Below are 24,446 nucleotides of genomic sequence, written 5' to 3'. Positions count from 1 at the left end.
TTGAGGAACTTGAGTTTCGATTCAATGCTTGACAAACGAATTGTCCGTCACCCGTTTAAAAATTAAGATAATTTGTTTGAGAACTCTTGTAAAATATAATGCGTATTAAAATTGCAATAATATTTTTAGTAGTTAATTTTAAATATGGCTACTGGTTGCTATTTATATTAATTCTTAATATTCTGTTGGAACTAAACTCTAAATTTAGTTTTCAATAAAAAAAACGACTCTTCGCATTAAGGAGCTTATCCTTGTGTCTTGGGTTTCATAAACATTCAAGTCACATGCACGAGGCACCCAGACTCAGGACAAGCATTCGTGGATCACACAAATGCTTGTCCTACGCGGGGGATCGAACTAACACGTCGCGCGCCCGTTGACTGACCGAGTATCCTAGGGCAGTAGTACCCTATGTGTTAATCGAAGGCAACAATTAACTCCGTAATTAATTTCATCAATATCGGTCGAGCCGTTTTAAGCGTTAAGAGGTGACAAACATACATACACGCAAAATTTCGACTTTATAGTTGTTCTTTTAATCAAATTAACGTTATTTCTTGTATTAAGTGTTATATTTGTATAGCAACCAGTTAGCCAAAGACTCTTATAATATTTTTCTCTATTTTAAACCCATAGACTTGTACAACCAAAGTGTTTTCTTTTATTATTAATTTGACAAAAAGACTGTTTGAAAAGATACTGCCCGTATTTTTTTGTTTGAAACTCATAATTTTGAAAAAAAAAAATGTAAATATAATTGTATAGCAATAGATTTTAAATAATGTTTGTATAGATTTGTGTATAGGGGAAGGTTTATAATACATAATTATACAAAACTAGCTGTTGCCCGCGACTTCGTCCAAGTGGTTAGAAGATCTTAAAGCGTTACACGCCGACAACACGCGCCCTCACCCTATAAACTTTAAATAATACAGTTTAACCAACAAATATAATCTAGAATAAGTACATTTTTTAATACGTAATGTTGCTATATAAAAAAAAACTTAGATTATATTAGATTTTTGTGTTGTGGAAACATTTTTATACAGTTTAAAATAATATACGTGTGAATTTTTCATTTTGAATAAAGGCCAAGTTAAAAGTTCGATTCAAATATAAGTGAGGTTTTTAAATGTTACAACGGTTTACTCACACGTATTTATTCTGATCGTCCAATTAGTTCTTAATTCGACTCATGATTAGGGACTCGGTTGGGTCCGAAACTAGTCGGGCGATCCCGATAAATACGCGTGATTAAACCGTTGTATTATTTAAGTTTGACTCAAAACAATGCGAGTCAAACAATTTGATCAAAAAGATTTTAATCTTTACTTAACACTTACTCAATTTTAAATTTTCAGTGCTCTCATAAGAGGTTATTTTTTCGAACCCCTAAGGGTCAATAATACTCTTTATTCGACTTTAAGTTAAAAATAACAATTAATATAAAAAGCAATGATAATTACAGAAAAAAACAGAAATTAAAGATAAGTTTTTGACAGAAATAAGTTCATACTCGAAATAAATTAAATAAATTTTCAGTTTCAGGGATTAGATATTTCAATTTTTATATGAATAATACGGTTTTACAGTAAAAACATAGGAATTCATTATCAAAATTTGTGCATTTTCTTTGCATTTTATCTTTTAATTAAAATTGCTGTGTCGCCAAGTTTGGTAACACAAAATGGTTAATACATTTCTGATATTAAAAAAATCTTTGATCAATATTGCTCTCATACAGTATCCAATATTATTATGAAATACTATGTTATCCAACAACACAAATAAATTGCTAATAGATTCCTCATTTCGGATAATTTGACAGCACTAAACTTACCTACATTGGCTATTGTAAATAGTTAAATTTGGGACCAGAGAAATTGTTACTACCAACGTTTCGCCCACCTCGATTAAAGATTGAACAAAATTTTCGAAATGAGGCATCTATTAGGTTATTTTTAACCAGTAACATGTGTTGTGTTGTCAGATAGACAGTCGCTCTGTCACATACTGGTGTTCAGCTGTCATTGAGACTGGGAGCCAACACCAACATGACAAAATAGGGATGATGACAATTTTTTTTGCAGTATCCGTCTTGTAGTTTTTTGTATAATAATGGATACGTATTTTTTAATTTGTCCCGCAAACATAAATTGACCAAATTACAGTGAATGAAACTTACGCGTAACGTCACGATTGAGTGTAAATTTTACTCTATCGTTACGTCACAAGCCCCCTCTCCTAAACTTTAAAGCAGTTAATCTTTGTCAATTCTAGTTTTCTGAAAAAGGAAAAAATACGTGTCTCATACTTTTCAATTATCTAACTGAGGACTGATGAGATTTTTTCTTTTCATACCCAGTCATCATCCCTAATATAGGATGGTAATCACCGGCCAATATTGGTACAATTATGTGGCCAATATTTCTTTAATTCACTATAATTTGTACATGGATGGCCATGTGTGACCAATATTGGTATGTTTGGCCAATTATTATACAAAAAGGTTTTTTGGAATGTATTTTTGTTATGCATAGTATATGTTTTTTCTCGCTTGTCGTCCAATTCTTGTCATATTTGCACATAACTCTTGATCTCTGAAAATAAATAATATATTTCATAATCTTTTTTTTTCTATTTAAAACATATTCTCGCCCTAAGAAATGGAATATTTATATCTCGGGCATTTTCAAACATTCAAGTCACATGCACAAGACACACAGACTCAGGACAAGCATTCGTGGATCACACAAATGCATGTGCTACGCGGGGATCGAACCAACACGTCGCGCTCAGTAGGTTTGGCGTGGTGACCTCAACCTCTCGGTTATCCGTACAGTCGAATGATTCTTTGACAAGCATTGCAAGAGTTCTATTGTTGAGGCCTATAGTTGAGGTCGCCATGCCAAACCTACTGTGAACGACGTGTTGCGAATCCCGAATTGGACAAGCATAAGTGTGATCCACTTCAATATATTTGAAATCCCCGCCACACAAATTAAATTATTGAAGGAGACGTTTTTAAATAATGTACATGAAAATAGTTTTTGTTTGTGAGTACACCAAGAGCGGGAGTAATATTAAAAAAGAAATATGAAGATGACTGCTAAAATTTTAAATCTACCCTCATTTACAACACACCTGATATCTCCCCTATATTTTGTGACAGTTTATCTGACAGTCTAACTAGATTTTTTTAATCAAATGCTCAACCAATCCAGAGGAGCTGAGTGTCTTGGAGAACAAGTTTAATTCAATTCAAGAAAACATATTTACAATACAACTGTTTTTACTGTAATATATGACTGAATATTTGACAAAAAAACCATTAAAATTTTCAAACCTACCCTCATTAACAACTCACCTAATATCACCCCACCCTCCGTTTCCCTTCACCAACTTCTTATTATGCTTCGCACCGCCGGCGGTGACGGTCGCGCTCACCCGCGTCGGGAACATGTACGGCTTAGCATTCAGAAGTAACTTCTGCACTTTGCTTATAACTGTGGACGCGTTGCAGTTAGACTTCTTGTGGTGAAAGCCACTGTGGAGGGAAATAATTAATAGATGAATAAATTGGTGAAGTGTGCAACGGATTTGTAACATTGGGCATTTTATAAAAATACGTTAAAGAATTGAGTGTTGAGAAAAAAAAAACAAAAAGGTTTAAGAAAAAATCGGTTACTCATTGAATTTATGACCGTAGCAATCGTTGCTTTACTTCGTTTTCTAAATCGAATTTTGTACCTCAAGAACCGTGATGGCTAGAAATTTTCACGAAAGATGCATTTCGGTTTCCTTTATAATGGATGAAAAGCACAGGTTGTTGGGGCAAAAAGAAATCACCAGCCCGACTTGCGATCGATTTTTATTTTTTATTACGCATAACTATAAATTGACAGTATAACAGACATTCTTCATTTCCTAAGCAAGCGGAAGTGGTATTTACAACAAAAAAATGAAAACACCTCTATATTCTATTTAAATAAAAAAGTATCAATAAAAAACAACTCACCATTCACCAATATGAAAAACCCTAGGCCCCTTACACATGATAACTTTAAACTTCTCCCGTCCCGGCCTATTCTGTGACAGGTGTAACAGCGAATAGTCCCAATTGTAATCATCATAGGCACAAAATTGGTCTTGCAACACCATTATATTGCTCCAAACGGTCCTATTGAAAGCGAAACCCATGTTATGCATGCTGAATGCCATGGAGTTATTTCAACCTGCAAAATATTGAAATATCTTTATTATTTTATTCTTTGAAAACGCTGAGAAGTTTCTTTTTAACATTTAATTTAATATAATACGGGTATTAGTTTGAATATGGCCAGCCTTGGTATGTTGTTCGCAATTTGTGTGATCGTTAAGTCGCGATATGCTGGGATTTAATTATATTGACATATAGACAAACATTCATGATAGACAAATCCATCATAATATAGACAAATGCTTGTTTTAAATCTGGGTAAGCTTCTGCCATACAAAAAATCATTAGCTTGACGATTGATTAAATGATGTAATGGTTTACGCGTATTTATCGGGATTGTCCGATTAGTTTAAGAACTCGAGTTGGGTCCAAAACTAGTCGGACAATCCCGATAAATACGCGTGAGTAAACCGTTGTATCATTTAATAATGAATTATCCTCAAGAAAGTAACTAAAAAGCTAAGGATTGTAATGTATGGGTTAAATTAGTTTGTCTATCTCAATATGGGCAGCATATCGTGTTGAAGCTAGACAAATCAATGTTAACCTGGTTCGACAATATACCCACGACATAAGCCAAAACTAAAATGTCTAGTCCACTAAAAAAAAATGTATATACATGCTGGTCAAACATGGTAGTATTTTATAGAATAGCAATTTTGTACAGCAGTCAAAAATGTTGTAATTAGGTTGTAATTAGTAGGTAATTTTGTAATTATAGCCAAGTAGTATCACCATATAGCCAATTATGGTTAAAGGACAATCATTTGAGATGAAAAGTTTTGTTTTTGACTTAAATAGTGTATCTTTCAACCCCACTTGAATGTCAGTAGGGCCGGATTTAGGGGGTGCCTCCACAAGCAGGGGGTGTCCAAAATAGAGACTTTGGAAAAAAAATCTTTCACATTTCGACTAGCAAACCTAATAAACATCTTTTCCTTTGATATTTTTTTTTTCGTTTTTACCTACAGCCATTTTTTACCTAAAAAATTGTTCATTTTATTTGAAAAATAATTTGGGGCAAGGGGGGCTCCAGTTTGTATCCCCGAAGCCTCTGGACCCCTAAATCCGACCCTGAATCTCAGTCAGATCAGATTAATGTCATAATATTTGATTGTCACATGATATACAAAATGCTGTCCAAAAAACAGCTGAATTTCAAACCGGGAATCACATCTTTAACTTAAAAAAACTTGTTTCTTCTCAAATGAAAGCTCTTTCTAATAAATTAAATCAGTGTTAGTATTAAATCTACTATTTACAGTTTTATAATTATAACTAACATTACATTTTAATGCTAAATCATGCTTACAAGCAAGGCATTATATTTACAGCCAAAATTCAGAAATAAAATAGATGAAGGGTGGACGAAACTGGGTGCTGTTAAATGTAATCTGACCTTCAAAAAGTGCTACTTAGTAGCCTAATGATTTTGAAGAAAATCTAGATCAAAAAGTAATAATTAATAAGCTATGAAACGCATAGCATAGTAGGTATTCTTAAGGAATTTAAGCTTTATTTTCATAGTAACTATCGTGAGACTGATTCATTATTAAATGACGTAACGGTATACTCTCGTATTTATCGGGATCGCCCGACTAGTTTCGGACCCAACCGGAGTCCTTTATCGTGAGCTGACGCGGCGGGCGAGTCGAACTCCGAAACTAAAGACTCCGGTTGGGTCCGAAACTAGTCGGGCGATCCCGATAAATACGAGAGTAAACCGTTGCATCATTTAATAACGAATTAAATCTATTTCTCCATCTATTTTATTTCTGATATACCATAACAACTAAAACTATAGTTAACTATTATACCAACACAAGTCCCCCCCTCTCCGCGTAGACCACGTGACCCCCCCCCCCTCATACACACTCGTAGAGGTCGGTATCACACGTATAGGAGACAGCCAGAGGGTATCGGGGACTTGCGTTGTTTTATGAATAAGGGCCTTATATTTTGATATATAAGGTGTATAATGATTTGCTACGCTACTTTAGATGTTATACTATTAAAAGTAATATGAGACAATCTCATTCCCATTCTCATTCACTTTTGAAAATATGGGTTAATGAAAAAACAGAAATAAATTATTGTCTTCATGGTTGCAAAGGTTCAGAGTCGCAGGCAAAAGCTAGTAAGTTCAGTGACCTAGAGTTCAAATTTCTCCATCGCATTGTGTCACAACAATATCTAAATACCCCTTTCTATAGCATTCATAATTGGTTTATATAAAAGCATTGCCTAGATCAGTTTTGTTACGACAGGCACTAAGACAGACTAAGAAAAGTGTTAGACGGGACCTTTTTGGATGAAGACGCGAGAATAAACGAAATCTATACTTAATATATAAAGCTGAAGAGTTTGTTTGTTTGTTTGTTTGAACTCGCTAATCTCAGGAACTACTGGTTCAAATTGTCAAAAAATCTTTTTGTATTGAATAGACCATTCATCGAGGAAGGTTTTAGGCTATAAATCATCACGCTGCGACTAATAGGAGCGAAGATACAATGGAAAAAACAGGGTAGATATAAATCTTAACTTATATCTTCTAACCACGTGGACAAAGTCGCGGGCAACGGCTAGTTATAAATATAATCAAACCATGATATTTTGAAAATGATAACGAAAAATAATAAATATTATATATCTTTTTTCATTTACGGGTTAACTTCATGAGAAGCGTCCCGGTCCTTTCTAGAGGCATGCACGGGGACACAGGTCCAACGTGCAGAGGCCTTGTTGAGAACTTTAGATTACAACTTTTACTTTAATATTTTTATATTATTATTTAGTATGTTCATTTGAGTTTTTTTTCAAAATTTACAATCCCTAGGTAATTTTTTAACAAAACTATTAATTCTCTTTTCTGTGATACGAAAGCATAAGTAAGTCTTTTCTGCATAAGAATTGAATTTATACGATACGTCAGAGCTAAAACGTTAAAAAAGTTCCTAAAAATCTAACCGTGTTTTTCAAAGTGTAATTTTATTTAAAACATCTTTAATAGATTACAATTTACGCATGAACATTCTACGTATATTGACGACCTCCGTGGTCGAGTGGCGCACGCACCGGTTTCAAGGTGTCGCTAGCTCTGAGGTCCCGGGTTCGATCCCCGGTCGGATCAATGTAAAAATTCACATTTCTACATTGCCTCGGGTCTGGGTGTATGTGGTACCTTCGTTGTATCTGAATTCCATAACACAAGGGCTTTAGCAACTTACTTTGGGTTCAGAACAATGTATGTGATGTTGTCCGCATTTATTTAACAAGCCCTGTCTAACAATTTGCTTAGTCTGTGTTTATTCATAAACTAGTCTGTGGGAGTCCATTGCAGCTACACATGCGCTTTACACATGCACACATGGCTACCATATTGTAAGCAGAAGTCCTATTTTTGATACAAACGATAGTTAAAGGGAGAAAGAAAATTAAACGTTATAATTTAAATAGCACTGATAGGAATGGTAATTCCAGAAAAAAATATTGTAGACTATAAAAAGTGTTAACTAAAAAAGACTTCAGAATAAATGTTTTTTTTTTGGATTGATTTCTTTCTTTGGGATAAAAGTATTCGTAAAATCCCTACTAATATTATAAATGCGAAAGTAACTCTGTCTTTCTGTCTGTCAGTCTGTCTGTCTGTTACGCTTTCACGTCTAAACCACTGAACTGATTTTAATGAAATTTGGTATAGAGATGGAGTTGACCTTGACGAAAGAACATAGGATGGTTTTTATCCCGGACTTTTGAAGAGTTCTCTTGGAAACGCGATACAACCGACCTCGACGTGAAAAGCTAGTATGAAATATGTTAAAACTGAATATCGCTTTATGACGGTGTTGCTACTTTTCTTGATCCACCATCAGATCAGCATCATGACATCATCATAACATTGTCACGTTATATCCGCAAAATAGACAACATACTATCGAATTTGAGTTCATATTGTTTGACTTAAAAAGAACTTTCATAGTTTCATCACAAAAATAGGAACTAAAAGGTTAGAAAGCAATCCGAAAATAATATTCCCAAAGAGAAAAAAGTAGGCGAGGAACCTCCTCCAAAAAAAGTAATCGTCATATACATATTTTTTTCTGGATTTCAATACAAGTTGTGATGAAAAAGCATTACTTATAAGTTTAATTTCCAATGAAATTCAAGCTTCGGTTGTTTTGTATATACTAGACAACGCAAGTCCCCCTCCTCGTGTAGACATCTGACACCCCAATACACACTCAAAGAGGTTGGTATCACACGTATAGGAAACCCTAAAAATAGGGTATCGGAGAATTGCGTTGCCTTTTGAGCTAAAAGATATATTCACAGTTTCTTAAAATACAGATCAATATAAAAATGAGTCATCATCATCATCGTAGCCTTTTCCCAACTATGTTGGGGTCGGCTTCCAGTCTAATCGGATTTAGCTAAGTACCAGTGTTTTACAAGGAGCGACTGCCTATCTGACCTCCTGAACCCAGTTACCTGGGCAACACGATACCCCTTAGTTAGACTGGTTGTAAGACAAAGTTGTATGAATAACAGCCGGGACTCACACCCGAAACACGGAGGAACTCGTTATCACATAGACGGTCACCCATCCTCAAACCAACCGTATCAAATATAGCTTGACCTGTGATCGATCAATTTCTGTAGTTGTAGTTTAGCCACGAGCTTTAAGATTTGACAAACGATTGACTCATTTTTATAGAGGAGCTCATGGCTTAGAAATAACTTCATAAGTGAATCGATCACAGGTTAAGCTATGCTTGACGCGGTTTGTCCGTAGATGGGTAACCATTTTTGCCATAATGAGTTGTGGGTGTAATTTATCTATATTATGTATTTATTTAGAAATATATAAATATGTTTATCAGTTTTATAGTACTCATATTACAAGCTTTGATTAGTTTGAAACTAGATGGCGTTGTTAAACTTGTGGAATATTATTGACAACAGATTATATTGATCTTTTTTTTAAGAAACCGTTAATTATAATACTAATTACATCATTCCATATATTGTAAGTGAAAAAGCCGTGGTTAGCTTAACTAATAGTCTAGATACCAAACCCAAGGCATTTACAAGCGTATCCATACTAATCTAATAAGAAAAAAAAAACTTAATTTATAACATAAGACAAAAAACTCAACTAAATAGTATAATTAACAAAAAAAAATCTTTTATCATAGTAACTATCGTGAGACTGATTCATTATTAAATGATGTAACGGTTTACTCACGCGTATTCAGGATCGCCCGACTAGTTTCAGACCCAATCGGAGTCCTTAATCATGAGCTGACGCGGCGGGCGAGCGATTCGGCCTACCCCGATAAATACGCGTGAGTAAACCGTTACATCATTCAATAAAAAAAATCTGTTTTGTCCATCAAATAGATTTCCAAAAAATATTGGTTACGTATTTTTTTGCTTAAGACTTAAACTTAGCGTAAACAAAAAAAGGAGGGGATACAGTGATTTAAAATCTCGTGTGACGTCACTTACCAGTACGCTGTTTACTAGCAAGTGATGTTACTAGCCCCCACTACAATACATTTCATCATATTACGTTATTATATATCATTTAATTATAAAATGAAAATTACGTATTCAATATTTTTGGGAAACTTATTTCGTATATTTTGACGAGTCATTTCTTTTAATTATCGTCAATTTTGAGACAAAGCATTTATTTGATCCTGTAGCCAGTGATTTTAAAACAATTAAGTCTTATGTTATAAATAATTGGGTTAAAGTTATGCAATAGAGAACCAAACAAAAAAGGATAAACATTTTTTTTTATAAAAAAATAGGGATGATGACTGGGTATAAAAAGAAAAAATCTCATTAGTCCCTCAGCTAGATAATTGAAAAGTATGAGACACGTATTTTTTACTTTTTCAGAAAAAACTAGAATTGACAAAGATTAACTGCTTTAAAGTTTAGTAGAGAGGGGGCTTGTGACGTAACGATAGAGTAAAATTTATACTCAATCGTGACGTCACGCGTAAGTTTCATTCACTGTAATTTGGTCAATTTATGTTAGCGGGACAAATTAAAAAATACGTATCCATTATTATACAAAAAACTACAAGACGGACTCTGCAAAAAAAATTGTCATCATCCCTATTATGATTAACGAAATTCAGAAGAAATATTTTTAGTATAATATTATTAGTTTGTAAGTCTTGGTTATTTATTGCATATTATCATCCATATTTACAGTTACACTAAACTATATAGGAGAACAAGCTAGCTGTTAGGTTGTCGGTCGATAATTCTTGAATAGTTAAAGAAAAACTAGTCAAGCCACGCGGGTTCACTCGATTTCTGTCTTTTTTGCGGTAATCTATATCTATACTAATATATAAAGCTGAAGAGTTGGTTTGTTTGATTGAACGCGCTAATCTCAGGAACTACTGGTTCAAATTGAAATTTTGCGCTGAATAGACCATTCACTGAGGAAGGTTTTAGGCTATATACCATCACGCTCCGACTAATAGAAGCGAAGATACAATGGAAAATGTGGTAAAATCAGGCAAAATTATTCATCTTTGAGGGCTTCCGTTCAAAAATTCCTAACATATATCTTCTAACCACGCGGACGTAGTCGCGGGCAACAGCTAGTAATTAATAACGATTATTATCGACCAACATCCAACAATAAAGGTATGAACACACTAAAGCTATCAACCTTTTGCGTCATCCCGTATAAGTTGGGGTAGACTTGGAAATTCCAGGATTGTCCTTCGTGCTTCTTCCTTCGTTCTTCGTTCGCGGCCTTCACTTGCTGTATGTAATTCATGTTCAAATTCTTCTTCCTCTGTTTTGAGAATTAAAGGTTGGGTGACGTTGTAAAATATTGGGGTTGAAAATTTAGATTTTTTTTTTTATTTTGGGTTTTATGGTTAAATCAAACTTAGTCATTTTTGTTGTAATTTTGGTTTACGATTAAATAGTTTTTGCGTTTTTATGCAGTATTTCTTTGGTATTAATTTTGGATTATTTCAATGTTTTTTAGTACAATTCAGTTTTTCTTATTGTGTTAAGTGTATATTTTCATGTACACAATTGCTTAATATAATACTTATTTATACGAAAACGCAAAATCTATTTAATCCATGAAATCAAAAATTTAAGTATTTTTTTTATCTATACATGAAAACACAACACAATAACCTTCCTTATGACACTCAAAAACAGACTTTAAAACCATCTACATAAGCTTCACACACAATTATAATCCAATACCAATTTTGGCAAACAATAATACACCTAAAAACAATAGTCTTAAAATCCATTTTCAATTGTCATCAAGAAGGAATCTATCGCTCTCAACACCAATATAAGTTGACCCCTATATTCTTCACAGCCTTACCTTATCACCGTTCACGTGATACTGGTACGTTTTGAGATACGTTCCCAGGGAGAGGATTTCACATTGAGGACAACTCTTGTCTGCCGTAGACTTGAGAAGACCGAGCATGTGTATGAAGTCTTCTGCTACGTAATGGTCTTCTTCTAGAAAGACGACCATACCTGGAACAGAAGATATTAGAGAGTCAACTGGTTTTTTTTAAACTTAAAAAAGACTTAACATTCTAAAATGCACCTTATATCAAGAGATATAACGTTCATTTTCCAGTGTCTTGTAAACTTACCTGTCTCACATTTGGGCCTATCAGCTTACCAATATTAAACCAAACTTAAATAGGGTAGTTGACAAAAATGACAATGCAATTTTAAACTATTAAAAAACTGAGAAAATTTGACATTTAAAAACGTGCGTATTTAGATTTTTTTAAACTTTTATTTTTTGCTTACATTATCAGGTTTCTGAGGTTTATATTTAAGTTTACTCAAAAACCCCACTTATATCTATAGCCTTAAGGTTCATTTTCGAACTTACGGCTTCATTTTTTTGTTAACATCAGGTTTAGGAGATTTAAGTTCAGTCAAATACCCTTCTTATACCTATGAGTTTAAGGTTTATTTTCGACATTACCTGTATGTCCAGCGGTACTCTGCAGCTGATTGAATATCCTGTTCGCTTTCCACCACCAGTGGTGTTTAGTCTGAGTGTACTTCGCCTCCCGGTAGTGCCCGTGTAGGTCCGGGTATAACGCGTTGTTGCATTTTAGTTTTATTGCCCTGGGGAATAGAGTTGATATTATAATGGGATGTTTATTATTTGAACGTTTTTTTTTCTTTCCCACAGTAAGGAATTTAGTTCTTGTGTCGCGGGGGTTCGCAAACAATCAAGTCATTTATTTAATTATCACACTAATCTACCATTACAGGTTACTTAACCTAATGCGGTAGCTAGGACTAAACAAAGGTCTAAGTATTTATGTGAACTAGGGTTTCAAAGATTGAATTATTATGCACATAGCTGCAGGTCTAGATTCCAGCAACTGTTTTAAAATGTAATTTTTTAACATGTTCAAAGACACCCAGACTCAGGACAAGCATTCGTGGATCACACAATGCTTATGTCACGTGGGAATCGAACCCGGATTTAGCGTGGTGACCTCAACCACTCGGCTATCCGTGCAATCAACGAAATGAAATCATTTATACTGCAATAACCGTTGCATCATTTGATAATTATCATTTTAGTTACTATTTAACAAACCATCAAGAGCACCAGACCCATACAAAAATACAATCAAATCGGTCCAGCCGTTTAGAAGGAGTTCTGACAAATAAATAAATAAATAAATAAATGCGGACAACATCACATACATTGTTCTGAACCCAAAGTAAGTTGCTAAAGCACTCGTGTTATGGAATTCAGATACAACGAAGGTACCACAAACACCCAGACCCGAGACAATGTAGAAATATGAATTTCTACATTCACCCGACCGGGGATCGAATCCGGGCTCAGAGCTAGCGACACCTTGAAACCGGTGCGTACGCCACTCGACCACGGAGGTCGACCGTAGCACGACTACACGACACGAATACACACGTACAGTAGGATATTAATGTAGATTATTCTTACTGGTCACTCGCGGCTCTTCAGAGAGACAAGTGGAAGAAGAGTGGGGAAGCCTTTGCCCAGCAGTGGGACATTCCAGGCTAGTAATAATAATAAGATACTTACTGATCAAACTTCGTGTCTCGCGGACAATCGTTTGGATCCATCCCCGGAAACTCATTTGGATGTGTTTGTATTGAATACGGGTAGAAAATTTGCATCACCTGGGGAAAAAGAAAACCTATTAACTCTTATAGTAAAGAAAATATTTTTACATGTAAAAAAAAAACTATTGCTTTGCACCTTGAAGGGACCTAGTAATAATTATTATTTATTTATTTAATTAATTATCACACTAATCTACCATCACAGGTTACTTAACCTAATGCGGTAGCTAGGACTAAACAAAGGTCTAAGTATTTATGTGAACTAGGGTTTCAAAGATTGAATTATTATGCACATAGTTGCAGGTCTAGATTCCAGCAACTGTTTTAATATGTAATTTTGTGATAATTCTGATATGCATAGGCAATAAGTTAGCCTGATACACATGCCCATCATTGCTCCTCCTGGAATTGCTTGTTGCTTCATCCACTTTTCTCCTAGATATGAAATCCTTACTATTTACGATTCCCATGTTTCAAATTTCTGTCATTCCGCGATTTCTTGGAGTTCTCTGAATAAATTGTTTCCAAGACTTTCAAAATCTTTGATTGATTTGTATCTTCTATAACTTTAAGTCCATTGAATTAGATGCATGTTGTACTTTTATTTTATAATAATACATAATTTAATATTTTATAATAGTACATTGCGCCTTAAAGTGTGATAAACGTTCAGTAGCTACTTAGCAGCTAAATCTTTACTTGGGGTTATGTATGTGGTGCATGTTCGATCCCAAGGCAAGGAAGAATAAATTGGACTTTTTTAAAGGTGGTATGTCTTAAATATAATTTTTTTTCTTCTTTTCGGTCTTTTCTTAATTATTCGAAGACATCTTGACAAACGATGAAAGAAACCTAGATTCCAGATACTTGAATTTGAAATCGCCCGCAGTGAGCTAGTTCAAACCTTCGGGAATGGGTCTTTGCCCAGCAGTGGGATGTAAATAGGCTGGTATGAAATCATATTTGACTGCCCTGTTATCTGGTGATTAGTGGCCCTGACTGCTATACCGCGGTCATGGGTTTGATTCCCACCCAGAATTACTTTGACTGATGGTTTATCAGTTGTCCAGTACTCATAATACAAGCTTTGCTTAGTTTGACACTAGATGGCGTTGTGTGAAAAGTGTGGAATATTAGTATATATCTTACCTTGGTAAAATCAATACTTCTGACGAGAGCGTTGATCTCTTCATCGTAATAGTCGTGGGAGAAGATGAGAAGAGTCCTGTCTATCTCTTTTGCTTGAGCGAGAGACACTATCAGGTGGCGGAGGTACGTCAGGCGGGTGTGGACCTGCGGGAGAAAGAGATAGAGTTAGGCAGAGAAGGGAAAAAGAGTTATCTTCTAAAAGTACAGGAGAGACATGTTCTTCTTTTATCGGTATTTTACTCGTAATCTGCAGTGTGTCACGAGTTGAAGTCGGTTTTGACTTATGACTCCGCTACCGCGTCAGCTCATGATTAAGAACCGAATCTAGTCGGACTAACCCGATTAAGTATGTAAGTAAACCGTTGAAAAGGGTATTAAAAAAAACTAATAAGTCCCTCAGGAAAATTTCTAAATAATATTTATTTAATAACAAGCATAAACCAAGTCAAAAAACCTACGGATCCAAACTTCATGATTTTTTATTGGAAAAAACAATCAAGGAAAAAGTACAAGGTAACAAAAATAAAGAAATATCGAAGAATTGAAAAACTCTTAACCGAAGACGGCTGGATGGACATACGTGGTATTTGTTTAAAAAAGAAATACATACATTAAATAACATGGAATATTTGAAATTTTAATGCCTTTCGTAAAGAATTCGACAACAACTACAAATAAAAAAAGGTTTAAATAAAAGTATTATACCTATAACCCAAAAAACAAGGTCTGTGATAACGATATATAAAAAAAAATAACAACTGTCATGTCAAATTGACTGTACGAAGTTATACCTATATAGTTTATATTAATTTATATTTTTAACGAAATGCAAGAAGAGGATGAGGATGCCAGTGAAATATCAATGGTACATGTATTTTATTAATAATAGCTTACAAATACAGATAAAATTCGTGGCAACCGGCTATCATGGGCCTATTATGCGGAGGAATGAGAGTCATGTGGCGAGGAAGGTGTTGAGTATGGATGTGGATGGATATAGGGGGAGAGGACGACCAAGGAAACGATGGATGAATTGTGTGAAAGACGATATATGGCTGTAAAGAGTGTTTCTTGTGAGATGACGTCCGATAGGAAAGTATGGAAGAAGTTGCGCTGACCTATAATAATAATTGGGATAAGGGTAGGGGAATGATGATTATGATGATGATGAATAATAATAGCTTATAAATAAATCAGAGAAGAAACGCCGAAAAGCAGCCTCTGCCTAATAGAATGTTACGCTGGGATCGAACCAACACGTCGCGAATAGTGGCTTTGGCTTTGTGACCTTAACCACTCGGCTATCCGTGCGAGACATGAAATCTTGCCGTAAGCGACGTGTCGAGTTTATCCGAACACAGGACAAGCATTTGTGTGATCCACGAATGCTTGTCCTGAGTCTGGGTGTCATTTTAATGTGATTTTTATGATTGTGAAACCCCCGCGACACAATCATTAAATTACCTAGGTCGGAGGTTGTTTTTTTATTTTTAATAAAAAATACATCCTTTTATTTCCAGACACGCATGAAAGCCGACCTTCCTCAAAAACGGCGTCGCGCTAAAAAGATAAAGATCCCACGACGCGCCCCATCCGTGGTCATACCAGAACGGAAGATAGTCTACATCACAGCTGACAAAACGACCTGCGCGCTCTGCCCGTGCTTCCCCAAGGAAGATCCCTATGCTAAACCCAAGTACGGCTGGTAAAAGTATCTATCTATCATCCTAGCCTTTTCAAAACTATGTTGGGGTCGGCTTCCAGTCTAACCGGATTCAGCTAAGTACCAGTGTTTCACAAGGAGCGACTGCCTATCTGACCTCTTCAACCCAGTTACCTAGGTAACACGATACCCCTTAGTTAGACTGGTTGTCAGACTTTCAAGCTTCTGAATACCTGTAACGACAGTCAAAGCTGGTAAAAGTATCAGAGTAGATAAATATAAGTAGAATAGTTTGAAACTAGTACGAATGTTTGTTCCTCTTTGACAGTTTATAACCAGGATTGCCACTTAGGATAGCTTTTATTCATATTTTATGTTCCCGTGGGATTACTTTCGATTTGTAAACGCTTGTGCTTCACAGATTCTAGTGTTTTCGTGTTTGTGACTTAATTGTGTTTGAAACTCTGCGACAAAAGTACCAAGTTCCTCAGCGAGGAACAGTAAAAAAAATGCTTCAAAAAATTGCACATCACGGCCGGCTGGAAGTGTGTCTACGAGGCTAGCGGTATACTATTCATAGACACACTTCTTGGAAATCCTAATAACATTTATACGAAAAGACCGCCAGGCTTTGCCTTACCTCACATCATCTTCCAAACAACTAACATCACTCAAACCCTCTCTAGAAAATTGAAACCATGCCAGAAATCCCCTCTAACCCTATACGAGATCGCAGCATCGGTGGTCGACCAGTTTCCATACCCAGACCACTTCAGCTGGACCGAGGAGCAAGTCGCCGATTGGATGGCAGACGTCGTTGGATTGCCGCAATACCAGGTAGATTATTAAGTTGCTTCGGCAATAGGTTAAGGCAGATAATAGGAATGGGATTGAGAGAACCCATAGAGTAAGGAATGACTTTGTAAAAGAAAGTTTGAAAGTGGCGAGAAAAGAGAAACAATTTGGCAACCGGCTGTAATGTATGCGGAGGAATGAGAAAACACAACTTTCACACAACGCCATCTAGTTCCGAACTAAACAAAGCGTGTATTATTAGTATTAAATAAATTAAAAACATACCTATAATATATTTCTAAATATTAAGGTAAAATTACACCCAGACACAGAACAAATGATCATACTCATCACACAAATTTTACTCTGGGCGGGAATCGAGCCCACAACCTTCGGTATGGCAGTCAGGGACACTAACCACTAGACCAATAGTCGTGGGTTCGATTCCCACCCAGGACAAATGTTTATGTGATGAGCATGATCATTTGTTCTGTGTCTGGGTGTAATTTATCTATATTATGTACGTATTTAGGAATATATAAGTATGTTTATCAGTTGTCTAGTACTCATAGTGCAAGCTTCGCTTAGTTTGAGACTAGATGGCGTTGTGTGAAAGTTGTGGAATATTATTATTATAAATTTGTTTTTTTTTCCATAACAGGCATGTATATTAGACAATCATATCAATGGAAGAAGACTCTTAAGATTAGAGGACCCGTCTGTTTTGCCCGAACTTAACATACACGATTGGCAGCACATTAAGGTAACAGTCACAAAGATAATCGAGTGCTCAAATGATAGAACTGAAATAGAATATTGTTGATTTTATCAAGAGAGTTCTTAGCTTCGTTACAGGACGGAATCGGAACGAAATGCGGTTGGTTAGTCCGTGGATGGGTGACCATCTTTGTCATAACGAGTTCCTCCGTTTTTCGGAAGGCATGTTAAACTGTGGGTCCCGGCTGTTATTCACATATCCTTGACAGACGTTACAGGTAGTCAGAAGCTTGAAAGTTTGATAACCAGTCTAACCAAGGGGTATCGTGTTGTCTGTAACTGGGTTGAGGAGGTCAGATAGGCAGTCGCTCCTTGTAAAACACTGGTACTCAGCCTAATCTGGTTAGAGTGGAATCCACAACATAGTTGGGAAAAGGCTAGGGCGATGATGACCTACACAATGAGTACAAACTGTTAACTCTCTCTTTCTTCTCTAAATTCTTTACCCATTCAGCACTAACTTCCTAATTACAGAGAATAACGAATGAAATCCGTAAGATATTCACAACGGATTTCATCAGATTCGCTCGCAGTGTCGGCTTGCCGCTTCGGAAGCCACTGACCCACTGTACCTGGTTCAAATCCCAAACGGGACCGACTTGGGGGATACGCCAGAATTGGGAGAGGTGAGGGGTTATTTTTGTATCATGATTTGATATCATAGGGATGGAAAATCTGTTTATTCCAACAGACGGCTTTGCCAGGAAATATTGGATACGAATGTAGGTTTTCTTATATGTCGTGAGCAAAAAATGAAAGGCAGTAATCCTACTACTATTATAAAGGCGAAAGTTTGTAAGTATGGATGTATGGATGTTTGTTACTCTTTCACGTAAAAACTACTGAATGGATTTGAATGAAACTTTACTACAATATAGCTTATACATCAGAATAACACATAGGCTACAATTTTTGAGGTTTCTAATGTGAGGTCGTAATTAAAACACATTTTTTGCGCTTACATTGCAAACGCTGACTGAATCCTACAAGATAGATAGAAGGCAGATAGATAGATAGAAGGCAGGTATAAATTATAACTTATATCTTCTAACCACGCGAACGAAGTCGCGGGCAACAGCTAGTAAGAAATAATAGGAAGGATAGTCGAGTGGAATAGGTCACCATGCTACTTCAATGTGTCGTGGGTTCGATCCCCGCGTAGGACAAGCATTTGCGATCCACGAATGCTTGTCTTGGGTCTGGGTGTCTTGAATATTTGTAAAGACGAAACGAATGAATTCCTTAAATCGGAAGTTGTTCCTTTTTCAAGAAAACTAAAAAAAGAATTTCTCCTCTTTAGTTACTCTTTTCTAATGTAGCAATAGTTTGATCATCTTTGGAGCGTTTTACATAGATGATTTTTTTTTTGAGCTTCATATGTGTCTCCATAAATTATATTTCATTAATTTTCCAGAGGTGACATATTAAGATGGATGAAGATAATAATGCCGGAGCCGCTGTATCTAGACCACTGGGACTTGGTTTGGTAATATTTGTTAATTTTTAAATTAGCTGACCCAGCAAATTTTATTCCTCCGCAATGTTTTGTGAATGACAATCAGGGTCGACACAAAAATGCTATGAAAAGCATTACATTCGGTTCAATAGGGATGATGACTAGGTATAAAAAGAAAAAATCTCATTAGTCCCTCAGTAAGATAATTGAAAAGTATGAGACACGTATTTTTTCCTTTCTCAGAAAAACTAGAATTGACAAAGATTAACTGCTTTAAGTTTAGCAGAGGGGACTTGTGACGTAACGATAGAGTAAAATTTATACTCAATCGTGACGTCACGCGTAAGTTTCATTCACTGTAATTTGGTCAATTTATGTTTGCGGGACAAATTAAAAAATACGTATCCATTATTATACAAAAATCTACAAGACGGACACTGCAAAAAAAATTGTCATCATCCCTATTGTTTAAGACAAGTACAGTCGCACTAAATATAGAAAAGGATGAGTATCATCATCTATTATTAAATGATGCAACGGTTTACTCACGCGTATTGCAGCTTCAGCCAGCAACTGACGCGGCGGGTTCGCCGCTCCCGCGTCAGCTCATGATTAAAGACTCCGGTTGGGTCCGAAACAAGTCAGGCGATCCCGATAAATACGCGTGTTTAAGCCATTACATTATTTAATAAAGAATCAGTTCAATGTGCAATCAGTCAGCAAAGATAGTTACTATAAAAATATACTTTTTCTACATTTCGGGCTTCTACAACCATAATAGAATGATTTCAAGATGTGGTGGTAAATCCGCAAGACTTGACCAAAATATGCAAACGAATAACTCCCCAGAAAGAAATATAAATAATATAATTGTTGCCGCATTCCATTTTTCAATCAGCCAGATTCATTTTTCTACGGCAGCCTTAAATTTTATTTTATTTCCAAAATAACCGGTTCTCTTGAAGATTTTGCAGATAGGCTGTCGCTCCTTGTAAAACACTGGTACTTAGTTGAATCCGGTTAGACTGGAAACCGACCCAATATAGTTGGTAGGAAGGCTAGGCTTTACTGCGCTACGTACGGAACAGCGGTTCGGTTTATACCACAACCGTTCTATTTGGACTATTTCAATGGCATCCAGGTATGAGAAGCCAGACTTCCCCCGACTCCTACTGGCTCGGATCCCTCAACCAGAACACCGGGAGATCATTCCGCAGTACAAGATTGTCGAGGATTACTGCAACGAATATGTGGTGAGTGACTTTAATCCACTCCCGGAATTGGGCAGGTGGGCCGGGGGGGGGGGGGGGTAATTTAGGTTCTGTTAAGCCGTGTATTCCAGGCAATGAGTTTAATGGACTGCACATCGAATGTCCTTGCATGTATATGTCTGGATTTGTTTATGAACGAGGTGCTTAATTTTTTCTTTTCAAAAATGACTCCCGCTGTGAGGTATCCTTGTGTTGTGGGGGGTTTCTTAAAAAATCAAGTTACATACACAAGACACCCAGATTTAGGTTAAGCATTTGAAGATCACACAACCGCTTGTCCTACCCCGGGATCGAACTTGCGACACGTCGCGTTCGGTGAGTTTGGCGTGGTAGCCTCAAGATTTGTGTGACCCACGAATGCTTCTTATGAGTCTGGGTGTCTTTGTGCATGTGATTTGTATGTTTCTAAATCCCCCCGCGACACAAGGATTTTTTTAATTAAATTCCTTACTGCGGGAGTCGTTTTTAAAGAACGAACGAATTTCCAAACAGATTGAGCGATTTCAATATAGTTTGTTTTGTGTTAAACTTGAATTAAATACTAACGTTTTAAGACATTTTGAATAAAAATCGATCCAGCCGTTTAATAGTCGTAGCGGCGAAAAGTTTTCCGTCGCTAAGTTTCATTTACTTTTTCAGGTACCTCGTAAATTCCGCTTGCAAGCCAACATCCCGGATGAGATGCAAATGATCTGGATGGAGCACCGTCCCGGTTCCCCCTCTCACAAGCCGGCGAAGGTCAAAACCGTCAAGATCAAGAAGCCCAAAACTCCACAAGAGAACCGCCTTCTCCCGAAGAAGATCAGCTTGAAAGGCTTAGCCGGCAAGGACTTGATACTCGCCCGAAGACAGATGCCGAAACCGAAGTTTATGAAGAAGTGATTTTTGGGTGTTTAAATAAATTTAAAGGTTTTATGTTATCATTTTTAATTGAAAACGCAAAAATGACAGCGTTTTTAACGGTTTAAATCCGTAAAAAGGAGACTCAGTTTGTGTTTTTGTATGTTTATCCGCGATTATCTCGCGTTTGGCTGAAGCAATTTGGATGCGGTTTTCAGAAAAGTATTTCTTACATTCGTGAGGTTTTATTGCTTTAACCCACTCTGAGTTTGACATGTAAATATGTACTTACGTTTGAAAGTTTTTAGTTATTATTACACAAAAAGTTATCAATATATGTTTAATTTATTTGATAATATCATATAAGTTTCCCGTGGTTGTATTTGTGTGAGTCTGTCTGTTGTATCACGAACGAATGAACCGATTTCGATTTTAATGCTGCAACTGTAAGTTATTGGTGAGTGATCTTAGTTGTTTCATGTAAAACTGTTAAAAATGAGAGATAGAGATCATATTTTTGTCAACTCTCTGCTTAGTTTCAAAAAGGCGTTGACTAATATTTTCACTGTTACCGCGGCAACAGAAATACGCCATCTGTAAAAATATCAGCTATCTAGCTATTCACGAGATAAAACCTTGTGACAGTCGGTCAGACAGTCAGCCAGACGAATAGTTTTCCGTTTTAACCTTTTTTACGGTACCCTTGAAATATCATCAAAAAATAACAATTTAACAGACAACCCACTTTCCAACCTTCCCAACCCCACATTTTTCCAAGAAACTCACTTCAACATAAAAACGTGCCTAAGCTGGTATGAAAGTGGTGTTCTTAATTAAGTGTTCGTGACGTCACGAGGTCAAGGTCGATGACGTCACAGTGCAGTTTGTATGCGACAGTTTGGCTCTGGTTATGAAGTGGGATTCTAGGAAACGGTGACCGTGGCCCCGGTACACGAAGGGCAAAGGAACATGGGTGGGTTTTTAGTCAGTATAAGTCTGACACTCCCTTACGCTCAATCCAAGACCTACTATTGTAATGTGTGATGATAAAAGTAAATCGGGGTATTGATATTATATTGTTAATACTAGCTGTTGCCCGCGACTTCGTCCCCGTGGGTAAAAGATGTAAGTTATGACCTGCCCTGTTTTTTTCACATTTTCCATTGTATCTTCGCTCCTATTAGTCGCAGCGAGATGTTTTATAGCCTAAAGACTTCCTCGATGAATGGTCTATTCAACACAAAAATATTTTTCCAATTTGGACCAGTAGTTCCTGAGATTAGCGCGTTCAAACAAACAAACCAAACTCTTCAGCTTTATATATTAGTATAGAGTATAGATATAGATTATTAATTAAGTTTTTTTTATAATTAATAAATGTTATGTAATATACCTAAACTTAATGGCTTGCTTTCAAAGACAGACCGAGAGAGAGAGTGAGAGAAACACGACGCATGGCTTACAACGATAGCAAAAAGTATCGTTACGACTTTTGGCTTTAATTTTTTTCCGTCTAGCCCCTTTCGGAACATCGTTGATCTCCGTATCAAATGAATTAATAAAGTACAGTTCGACTCGCTCGCCCGCCGCGTCTGCTCATGATTAAGGACTCCGGTTGGGTCCGACACTAGTCGGGCTACCCCGATAAATACGCGTGAGTAAACCGTTACATCATTTAATAATGAATCATTCTCACGACAGTTACTATCAGAATTAATAAATTTAAGAAAACTAAAAACCCACGTTTTCAAATGTCACTCCATCCAAATTTCATCAAAATCGGTCCGGCCGATTTTATAGTTGTAAATTGCATTGTCATCGGGTTTGAAACTACCCTGAAAATTTCAGCCTGCTAGCTTAGGGGGAAGTGGAAGACAAACAAAAATGGGAATAAGTACTAATTCTGATTAATTTCGTTGCGGGTTCCAAGGCAGTTAATTGTTTCCCCTGGGACACACTGAACTTAAGTGTTTCGGTGGTTTTCGTTGGTTTCATTGTAGACCCTGGCTTACAGGAGTTGCAATGACGGGTATGTGTGGCGGGCTAGTCCCATTTTTAACCCCCGACGCAAAAACCACGGGGTGTTATAAGTTTGACGTGAGTGTGTGTGTGTGTGTGTGTGTCTGTCTGTGGCATCGTAGCTGCCAAACGGGAGATCCGATTTTAATGCGGTTTGCTTGGTTTGAAAGGTATATTAGTCGAGAGTGTTCTTAGCTATGTTTGGCGGAAATCGGTTGAGGTCTTCAAGGTCATCAGGTCGTTTGTTAGGTGTGATAGGAATGTTACACGCTCAGTTTACTTGCAAGCATATGTGGATCTGATATTTCTGAGCTGGTCTGCTGTTAGGGCTCGAAGGTAGGAGACGTAACCCTGGTCTGCCTTTTAGTAAACCCATCGAGTTTGGGCTCATTGAATTTGTCTTGACTAGTTCTCTTCATGTTTTTTGGGTCAGGGGTTTTTAATTTTTAAATTTATTTTATTACTAGCTTTTCGCCCGCGGCTTGGCCCGCGTCGAGGTCGGTTATATTGCGTTTCCAAGAGAACTCTTCAAAAGTCCGAGATAAAAACTATATATACCTATGTTCTTTCTCAAGGTCAACTCTATCTCTGTACCAAATTTCATTAAAATCAGTTCAGTGGTTTAGACGTGAAAGCGTAACAGACAGAGTTACTTTCGCATTTATAATATTAAGTAGGGATAAAATACTCTGGATCTACGTGCTACATACCTGTATGGCTATGATGATCGTGTCATTTTGGACCGGTCCGAAGATGTCCTCGTTGTGAATAAGTTGGGCTTCATTGCATCTTTGGATCGCCCTCTTAATATCTGTTATATTCTTGTAGATTTTCTCGGTTGAATTTGCTGGAAAGAGATGGTGAGATGTTAGACAAAGATGGTACAGCATAATACTTAGTAAAACGGGGTGAATAGAGTTTCAAGGGGTGAATAGAAAATAGTGTTTTTTAGGAGGTTGCATGAATATTTTTTTACATAGAAATGCTTTACAATTACTTCATGAAATGCTTGAGAATTTTCGTATAATCGCTATATTTTGTCTTGTTAAACGTCCAAATTTTAATAAAAACTGTTTCTACCCACCCCAAAAAACCTCTATTCAC

At 36.5% G+C, this 24,446-nt stretch overlaps 2 protein-coding genes across 2 annotated transcripts in view; one reads left to right on the top strand and one right to left on the bottom strand.

Moving 5' to 3' along the window:
* Positions 1–2,357: 2,357 nt before the first annotated feature.
* The window catches only part of LOC113508906 (alpha-1,6-mannosyl-glycoprotein 2-beta-N-acetylglucosaminyltransferase-like), a 58,936-nt gene continuing 36,847 nt past the window's right edge, over positions 2,358–24,446 (bottom strand). Inside the window, 10 exon segments of the mRNA XM_026892076.1 lie at positions 2,358–2,600; positions 3,368–3,547; positions 4,019–4,214; positions 4,217–4,235; positions 10,917–11,045; positions 11,601–11,761; positions 12,228–12,373; positions 13,332–13,429; positions 14,522–14,665; positions 24,053–24,189. Coding sequence (XP_026747877.1) covers positions 2,531–2,600; positions 3,368–3,547; positions 4,019–4,214; positions 4,217–4,235; positions 10,917–11,045; positions 11,601–11,761; positions 12,228–12,373; positions 13,332–13,429; positions 14,522–14,665; positions 24,053–24,189 — 1,280 coding nt within the window. The 3' untranslated portion in view covers positions 2,358–2,530.
* Positions 15,278–22,426, top strand: LOC113508907. The gene is made up of 8 exons (XM_026892077.1): positions 15,278–15,386; positions 16,042–16,217; positions 16,871–17,021; positions 17,641–17,742; positions 18,231–18,382; positions 19,171–19,242; positions 20,354–20,465; positions 21,123–22,426. Exons 1-8 carry the CDS (start codon positions 15,348–15,350, stop codon positions 21,363–21,365), a joined length of 1,047 nt encoding a protein of 348 aa, XP_026747878.1. The 5' UTR covers positions 15,278–15,347; the 3' UTR covers positions 21,366–22,426.

Source organism: Trichoplusia ni, chromosome 3, assembly GCF_003590095.1.
Source record: "Trichoplusia ni isolate ovarian cell line Hi5 chromosome 3, tn1, whole genome shotgun sequence".
Classification (NCBI taxonomy): Eukaryota; Metazoa; Arthropoda; class Insecta; order Lepidoptera; family Noctuidae; genus Trichoplusia; species Trichoplusia ni.
This window is presented reverse-complemented; position numbering and strand designations above follow the sequence as displayed.

Excerpts from the sequence above, each read along its gene's own strand:
- LOC113508907 (XM_026892077.1), top strand. The coding sequence starts at position 15,348 with ATGCAAGAAGAGGATGAGGATGCCAGTGAAATATCAATG. Across the intron at positions 18,383-19,170 it reads ATACGCCAGAATTGGGAGAG|AGGTGACATATTAAGATGGA; the intron begins GTGAGGGGTTAT and ends TTAATTTTCCAG. Across the intron at positions 19,243-20,353 it reads GACCACTGGGACTTGGTTTG|GTATGAGAAGCCAGACTTCC; the intron begins GTAATATTTGTT and ends AATGGCATCCAG.